This window comes from Denticeps clupeoides, chromosome 1 (assembly GCF_900700375.1).
Source record: "Denticeps clupeoides chromosome 1, fDenClu1.1, whole genome shotgun sequence".
Taxonomy (NCBI): domain Eukaryota; kingdom Metazoa; phylum Chordata; class Actinopteri; order Clupeiformes; family Denticipitidae; genus Denticeps; species Denticeps clupeoides.
Window position 1 is genome coordinate 37,205,191 of NC_041707.1, and position 8,676 is coordinate 37,213,866.

Sequence of the window (8,676 nt, forward strand, 5' to 3'; positions counted from 1 at the left end):
AAACAGAAACGAAACAAACTGATTAAGCCGTTTTTAAAAAAGCAGCTTTCAGTTTTGGTTTAAACTTAGTGAATCAGTTGGGAAAATGTACAAAGATTATGATTTTATATATGACCAGTGACGGTCATATATAAAACCAAAAAATGGATGAAAACATGACTGATTAGTCCCCAAACTGAAACCTGCTGGTCTGCGACCAAATTTCATCTGTATAGAAATTCTCTTTGACAGGCAAGTACATTTTTTGCATTTTTTTTATTATTGAATTATTCTATAAACAAAGCACAAGTATGATGCATAGAACCAATCATTAACATTCATTTCCAGTTAATTTCCAGTGTCCATTCCATTCAGTCCTGACATTCATTTTGTGTCAACTTTGCAATGTTTTTGCACTTAAAAACCCTTTTGTGCTACCAGACAGTGGTACCGCCATCTACTAGGTGATTTGCATACGCCACCACAGGATATTCACACAACCACAGACAGAAGTGTCATGTTCATATTCTTATTAATGCAACACACACACACATTATGAAAAGAAGGCACAAAAGTTAATTTACAGGATGTTTTATTAGATAATACATTGAAGTCCAGTTTTAACAAAGTTCACTTCCTTGCAGTAATGTTATTATGTCCATGTAATGACATTAGCCTCCTTACAGTAACATTATTATTCTTGTTAGAAAGATCTAATTCATATTTTCTAAAAACTGTCCAATTAAAAGACAATGAATTTGAAAGCTGGTCCCCTTTATTATAAAGATTTTTAAAGTTGCAGCGGCAATTTACAAGCTTGTTGTTTAATTTACAATTTCTGGTTAGAAAGCTTCACTGATTTTAATGCTATTTCAGGTCAGAAGGAAACCCTTATAGGACTGTGATGCCATATTTCCAAATATCAGTGACCAATCCCACTCAGAGTCTCACAGACCACCTTCAGAATGACTGCTATCGCCACAGCGCCAGGGTCAGGCAGGGTCTGATGGTCTGTGCCGACATAACTGGCACGTCCAGCTTTGGCAGTGAGGTATCGCGTAGACTCCGCCCCCAATTCCGCTCTCTGTCACAAGACAAAGACAAATGTACATTTCTGTGATTCACAGCAACCCTATGTGGTGCATGCATGTCTACCTTCACAGCTGCTTGTAATACATCCATTGCACCACTGGGGGATGATGAAAGCAGGTTCTGCAGTTCTTCCACAGCAGGACACAGAGCGTCTAACTGTAGGACAAGAGACCAAAAAAAAATCATAACAGGGAGCATAAAAACTCACAGAGTGTACCGCTTAATGTAAGGCTTACCATAGTCCTGTCTCCAGGCTCTGCGCCCCCATACCTGCATCAGGAAAGAAAGTTAATGACTGGTTTAGTCTGTAGGCTTGAAATGCAGGGCTGAGTGTGTTTCTTAATGAGTTGTGTCTGAACCTTCGATAAATTGGTTGACAGTTGAGATTGGTTGACTTGAAACCTTTTGGACAAGGCATGGGTCGCTTGCTCCCTGACTATCATTATCAGTGACAAGTTCACAAAACATTAATACAGAGAACAGACTGTCACCCCACCTCTTCATGGCTTCAGTCCCAGCCTGCAGTGCCTTGGCCCACGCCGCAGGATCGCTTTGCCCTTTCAAGGGTACTGCTGCAGCAGTGAGGAATAAACTGTAGAGCTAATGAACAAAACAGAAATTTGATCAAATCAAGTCTGCACATCTGGCCACATGATTCTACTTTCTGGAACTTTAACTTGAATGATTTTATTACTGCAAGTTTAGTAAGCATTTGTAATTTTGTTTAATGACATTAATGATAGCTTATAGTATTCTAGAACTTAGCTTCCCCCGATTGGTCAGTATAAGTGGCTGGCCAGCTCTATGAAGATTCCTGGTGGTTTTAACCACAAACAGGCTACACCTGAGCTGAATTGTGAGCTTCATGGTAAAGGATTTGAATACTTATGTACATGTCATTCTAATTTTAAATTGTTAATATATTTGCCAAAACCTCAAATAAAAGTTTTTTTCATGTTGTCATTATGGGGTGTTGTGTGTAATTTGGAGGAAAAATGCATTTAATCAATTTTGGACTAAGCCTGTAACATAACAAAAATTGGAAAAAGTCCTTGATTGACGTTTTGAATAACTGCATTAAGTTGTCAAAATGACAAGATTATTCATTCTTCAGACATCCATTGTTTGTTCAAGGCATTTTCACACCACAGACCAAAGTTAGCAGAATATTTACATAAACCACAAACAAATGAAACTGAATTAGAACAGGTTTTAAACATTATGTCCACAAAAAGCTAGAGAATTTCCTAAACTCCAGTTTTTGTACAATTGATGGTTATTGATGAGCGTGTGAGGACAGTCAGATGCATGTGTCTCACTGTCACTGTGGGAGAGTTGGCAGCCCTGTTGATAGCTAGTTTTCTCTCAGTTAGATAACCTCGATAGGCAGTTTTCTCTTAGTTTGTTAGCGTTGATAGATTGTTTTCTCTCAGTTAGTTAACCTCAATATCCAGCTTTTTTTATCCTTGATAGATAGTTTTCTCTCAGTTTGTTATCGTTGATAGTTTCTCTCAGCCTGTTAGACTTGATATCTAGTATTCTCTCAGTTTATTATCCTTGATATAGTTTTCCCTCAGTTTTTTAACCTCAATATCCAGCTTTCTCTGTTTGCTATCCTCGATCGATAGTTTTCTCTCAGTTTGTTAGCGTTAATTGCTAGTTTTCCATCAGTTTGTTAGTGTTGATAGCTAGTTTTCTCTCAGTTTGTTAGTGTTGATAGCTAGTTTTCCCTCAGTTTGTTAGTGTTGATAACTAGTTTTCTCTCAGTTTGTTAGTGTTGATAGCTAGTTTTCTCTCAGTTTGTTAGCATTAATAGCTAGTTTTCTCTCGGTTTGTTAGCATTAATAACTAGTTTTCTCTTAGTTTGTTAGCGTTGATAGCTAGTTTTCTCTCAGTTTGTTCGAGTTGATAGCTAGTTTTCCCTCAGTTTGTAAGCGTTGATAACTAGTTTTCTCTCAGTTTGTTAGCGTTGATAGCTAGTTTTCTCTCAGTTTGTTCGAGTTGATAGCTAGTTTTCTCTCAGTTTGTAAGCATTTATAGCTAGTTTTCTCTCAGTTTGTTAGCGTTGATAGCTAGTTTTCTCTCAGTTTGTTAGCGTTGATAGCTAGTTTTCCCTCAGTTTGTTCAAGTTGATAGCTAGTTTTCTCTCAGTTTGTTAGCTTTGATAACTAGGTTTCTCTCAGTTTGTTAGCGTTGATAGCTAGTTCCTCCCCAGTTTGTTATCGTTGATAGCTAGATTTCTATCAGTTTGTTAGTGTTGATAGCTAGATTTCTCTCATTTAGCCTTAGCTTAGGCTGAAGATGTTCTCTATGACTGTGCCTCTTTAATGACAGCAATATAAAGTTTATTCAAATGTAAATCCAAATGTCTACGCACCGCTCCTGAGGAACCCCCCATTTTATCCTGCACCAACCCAGCAAGAGTTGACAGCAGCTGACCTGGGCAACCAGGTACTTGGTGGCCCTGTAGCCACTCCTGAATGGCTGTTGGACAGAAGAAGAAATGAACCAGTGAATTTGTGTTAGCTGGCGAAGAGCTTAGGCCTTGAACATTGCTATAAGGCAGTGCTGAATTCTACCAGAAACAACTTAGCCCACTGGAAGACACTGATTACTTGAACACTCATCTGATAATTTCCATGAACAAGTGGGCACATTTGCTTTGCAAACAGGGCTGCAGTTAACCTGAAGCTGCACACTTGCTCATATACATCTGTTTGAGGAAAGTGACTCACCCCTGGCAGCAAGGGCATGGGTGCTACCACAATCACCATCCCCGGCAGCACGATCCAGCCCATTGAGTTCTTCCTGGTGCTCAAGGAGGGATAGGCTTATTGCTTCCAGAGCCTTTTGCATAACTGCACTGAGGGGACCTGAGAGGATCATTAGTATTATTCTGTGCTCACAACAGTTTCAATGGAGGTCTGACAAAGATAACCCTTCACAGATGCAAGACGAAAGTCATTTCTCCATGCCTGGAATGTGCATGGTCTCTTCAGATACTCTCTTTGCTGGTTCAGTGCTCCATCTCCTCCCACTCAGTGATGTGCTGCTGAGGTTAGGCCAGGCTGGGGCTGTAGTTTTAGCATCTGAGGGGAAGAAAGAGAAAGATCAAGAAAATAATTATAGGTTGATCATAAGTTATAGTGAAACTTTGATTTATTGATTAGGTTAACCTCAGTGGTGGCCTAGCGGTTAAGGAAGCGGCCCCGTAATCAGAAGGTTGCCGGTTCGAGCAAAGCACCGTCCCCACACACTGCTCCCCGGGTGCCTGACATGGCTGCCCACAGCTCACTCAGGGTGATGGGATAAATGCAGAGGACAAATTTCACTGTGTGCACTGTGTGCTGTGCATCACATGTGACAATCACTTCACTTTTTTTTTTTATTATGAATATCTGAAGGCCCAGATCACTGGAATGTGTACACAACTATTGAGGACTCATGTGATATTGGAAAATGATATAAACCATTCCAGATTACAAACAAAGCTATTTGTTTTCTGATGAGTTGTGTAAAATATTGAGTTCAGTTGAGTGAAATATTTAGTCAAAAACACATTAGATACCCATGTGCTGCCACTGTAATATCTCATATTCATGTTCTCCACTGTAACTACAGATCATAGATGAAAAGTGAATATATGAAAGTGAAGTGATTGTCACTTGTGATACACAGTAGCACAGCACACGGTGCACATACTGAAATTTGTCCTCTGCATTTATCCCATCACCTTGAGTGGGCAGCCATGACAGGCACCCGAGGAGCAGTGTGTGGGGACGGTGTTTTTGCTCAGTGGCACCTCAGTGGCGATCCAATATGGTGGTCCAGTGGCGATCCTATATATGGCGATCCAAGATGGTGGTGCATGTATATGCTGTGGCTGGGTGCTCTCTGACTCAGAATACGATTTTTCCATTCCACCTATAGCGACTACTCCCAATCATTTTCCTGTCAAATGTGAGGTCTCTGGCAAATGAACTGGATGAGTGGAGACTGCGGATAGCTACAGAAAAGACCACCAGGAACTGCCACCAGGAACATTCCGCATTGAGCTAACAGGCTACATGGTTCACAGGCAAGATAGGACAGAGTTCAAACAAGAAAAGAGGAGGGGGCCAATGTGTGAACGTGGTGTACCTGGTGTACAAACTCCACTGTTATCGCCAGACACTGCTCTCCGGATGTGGATTTTATGACGGTTAAATGCTGACCGGTATACCTCCCCCGTGAACTCAGTGCCGTACTGCTAACTGCTGTGTGCACAGCACCAGATGCTAATGCTAGCACGACTCTGGGGCTTTTGCACGACACCATCAGCAGCAAACTGAGCAAGTATCCTGAGGATGCTCACATTATACTGGGGGATTTCAATCATGGAGATCTGAAAGCAGAAAGTCTTCCCCACATTTCATCAACACATAAATTGTGCAACCGGAAGAGAAAAAACACTGTTTACCCAAACATCCGGCAGGCCTAAAGGACCAGACCTCTAGCACGCCTTGGTCAGTTTTGGACACGTCCCTGCTTCTGATCCTTAAACACACCCCCCTACAGCAGTCCTTACACAAAACCACACTACAGCAGTCCTTGATTACATCAGGTTCTGCATAGACAACTTCACCAAGGACTGACGCATTAGAACTTTTCTGTACAGGATGCCCTGGATGACAAGGGAGCCATATGGGCAGCCATAAAAGGCGCCCGGGGAGCAGTATGTGGGTCTTTGCTCAGTGGCACCTTGGCGAATCACGATTCGAACTGGCAACCTTCCAATTACGGGTCAATTTCCTTACCTGCTAGGCCACCACTGAAATGATCTTGGATTAGTTGCAACTGACCAAATAAATATCAGGCCAATGGTGACTGTGGTGGAAGAGTGGCATGTGCTTGTACTCATAACAGTGGGATTAAGACACTCACCAAAAAGCCTGAGGATCTCTTGGTCTACATGCATGAGAGACAGCGACACACCAGCCATCTCCAAAGAGGTCATAAAGGAGCCTGACATCACCCTGGCAACAAAGACTCCTCGCTCCTCTGTAATCAGTCATTTACAGATTTACATCAAACAACCATTTCCAAAGACTACCAACTGGACCGTAACCTCACCAAGAAGCCGGATGGCAACCCCAGTAACCACAGACATCTCCAGATTGGACAGAGAACCCAGATTATTCATGCACAGCACTACACTGTCACCTAGAAAACATTTAGACATATGCACTTTGAAATGCTGACTCTGAAACATTCAGGCAAATGCATTAAACTCACACATTCCTTCGGCAACATACCAGCATTCAATGGCAGGTGTGACTGGCTAGAAGGATCGACCATGTGATTTAACATTGTCTTCACAACCTCGTCTGCTGAGGCCACCTACAGGACAATGGCTGCGCTGCAGACATTTACTCATCAAATATGACTATTGTTCATATGCATATATATTTTTAAAAAATGTCCCTAACTAAAGATCATGTCATTTTCACCACTAACAATGTGAAGGGGAAGGGGTATAGGCTTTATTAGCTAGAAATACTGACCTTTGACCTCTTAATTCCAGGCTCACCGTGGATTCCTAAAAAAACGGACCGCAGACAATACAGTCAGTCAGCGTAGCCATAAACTATTAATAATTGACTTGATCTGTTGTAATTCAGTTCTGTATTTAACGACTTCTTTCTTACCCAGGCCCAGCTCCATCTCCCCTGCTGGAAGTTGAAAGGAGGGCAGACATCCAGGCACGCTGCAGGGAGACAAGCTGACCCCGAGTGTGCCTAGCAGAAATGTACACCGTATTTTTTTAAATCACATAATTGATTATTATCTAATAATAACAGTTTGTGTAATGCTGTGTAATTTAGTAGCTTCTTTTATTTTCAGAAGTTTTAACAACCAGATGTGGATGCTTATATTCCTCACCAATGCCTTTTACTGCTTTGGTCACCCTGGAAACGATGGTCTCCAATGAACACCCCTCTTCTGCCAGCGCTCCAGCCACCTTAATAAATAAATGGTGAACATATGGCAGCATTTTAAACAGTTAGGTCTGGAGGGTGGGGCCATGGTACCTTGTGCACAAAAACTGTTCCACAGAGGCCCCGCCTCCCGGCCTTGCTGGTCTGGCCGAAGGCGCAGTCATCTGCGACCATCACCATGTCGATGGCAACGCCCTGTGCTCGCGCCTGTTCTGCGGCCAGGCCGAAGTTCAGCCGATCGCCGGTGTAGTTCTTCACCACGAGCAGGACACCTGACACTCCTGCCTGCCACAGGGTCACGATGGCAGCCAGAATGCTGCCGGGCGGCGGGGAGGCGAAGACCGCGCCTGCCACTGCGCCGGACAGCATCCCTACACCGATGAAGCCTGCAGCAGAGATGCATCAGGGCCTGACAATACAATCTGAAACCGGGAGAGGAAATAATTTTGTGTGCAGAGAATAAAAACGGTCAAAATACCTGCGTGTGCGGGCTCGTGCCCTGATCCACCGCCGGACAGCAGGGCTACTTTCCCCTTCAGGTTGCTCAGGTCGGAACGGAGCACCACCCTGTGTCCATTCAGCAGCACCAGGCCATCGCTGCTGCGAACGAGACCCAGCAGAGCCTCGTCCACACACCGCTCCGCTGAGTTCAGAAGCTTCCTCTGTACCTGTGGAGATGTAATTCTGGTCAATAATTATAATAATAGTTTTAGTAGGAAGAACCGCCTTCCAGGATAAGTTGGAAATGAGAAATCATAATTTATTAATTTTCATAAAGTATGAATTATTTTATTATTAATATTACTATCATTATACAGTTATGAACCTGCTCCAATCTGAATATGACGACAGTGGGCTGTATTTTTGCACCTTTAGGACTCTGGACTCTGTCCCCAACTGGGAAATAATTAAAGTCTCATCTGAAAGTCCAGCAAATCTGTGCGCGTTTAATTTAAACACTGCAACAAATTAGTTCAATGCTCGGTTGCGTGTACAGGGCACTAAAACCACATCGAGTTTTTATCCCAAATTGTAAAGCATGTCCTCAAACCCTGCATACGACGCACATGATGCTAGTAGAACGAGAGACAGGCCCATTTTTTTGCGTGCGTGTAACCGTGTCTTACCTCCATGCTGCTTTGCTCGCTTCCTAATCCGCCCCTTCTGCTGTCCAGCGTGCCCACGTCCACGGACCCGCTCTCGGCCGGGTCGGTAATAAAACGCGGAGTGCGGAGCGGCCTGACTTGGAACTGGATTTTTTTTTTTAGCAATGATTTGTCGCCCTCTAGCGGACCACATGTATTTCTGTTTTTTCACTCATGGACATCTGGCTGTGTGCAATGGTGCTATCCACGCAGAATAGGTCACACCCACACCATAGCTGCAATTAAAAAACCCAGCCCTGATTAAACGTTTCCCATAATTTTAAGCAGCAGTGGTCGGTTTTAAGCATTAGGCCAGTGGTGGCCTAGCGGATAAGAAAATGGACATGTAATCAGAAGGTTGTCAGTTCGAGTCCCAAACCACCAAGGTGCCACTGAGGTGCCATTGAGCAAAGCACCATCCCCACACACCAAGGAGATGAAACATTTCGTTGTGTGACCTTGTACTGAGCTGTGCTTCACAA

The 8,676-nt window shown here is 43.2% G+C and overlaps 1 protein-coding gene across 2 annotated transcripts; it reads right to left on the reverse strand.

The window, feature by feature from the left end:
* Positions 1 to 554: 554 nt before the first annotated feature.
* On the reverse strand, positions 555 to 8,297 carry tkfc (triokinase/FMN cyclase). 2 transcript variants are annotated; one of them, XM_028991652.1, is made up of 16 exons: positions 8,177 to 8,297; positions 7,528 to 7,717; positions 7,143 to 7,435; positions 6,994 to 7,072; positions 6,759 to 6,848; positions 6,615 to 6,649; positions 6,366 to 6,450; positions 6,184 to 6,273; positions 5,995 to 6,111; positions 4,047 to 4,160; positions 3,807 to 3,944; positions 3,449 to 3,555; positions 1,568 to 1,671; positions 1,308 to 1,341; positions 1,135 to 1,227; positions 555 to 1,063 (listed from the first exon to the last, which is right to left on the reverse strand). In XM_028991652.1, exons 1-16 carry the CDS (start codon positions 8,180 to 8,182, stop codon positions 902 to 904), a joined length of 1,737 nt encoding a protein of 578 aa, XP_028847485.1. In that variant the 5' UTR covers positions 8,183 to 8,297; the 3' UTR covers positions 555 to 901. The 2 variants fall into 2 exon arrangements, with proteins under 2 accessions (XP_028847485.1, XP_028847475.1); XM_028991642.1 differs by having other exon boundaries at positions 555 to 1,227.
* Positions 8,298 to 8,676: the final 379 nt, after the last annotated feature.

Bases quoted from the DNA above. Each gene is read 5' to 3' on its own strand.
- tkfc (XM_028991642.1), bottom strand. The intron at 6,451-6,614 runs GTCAGTATTTCT...ATTGTCCTGTAG, and splicing joins CTGGAATTAAGAGGTCAAAG to GTGGCCTCAGCAGACGAGGT. The intron at 1,342-1,567 runs GTGGGGTGACAG...TTCCTGATGCAG, and splicing joins GGGACTGAAGCCATGAAGAG to GTATGGGGGCGCAGAGCCTG.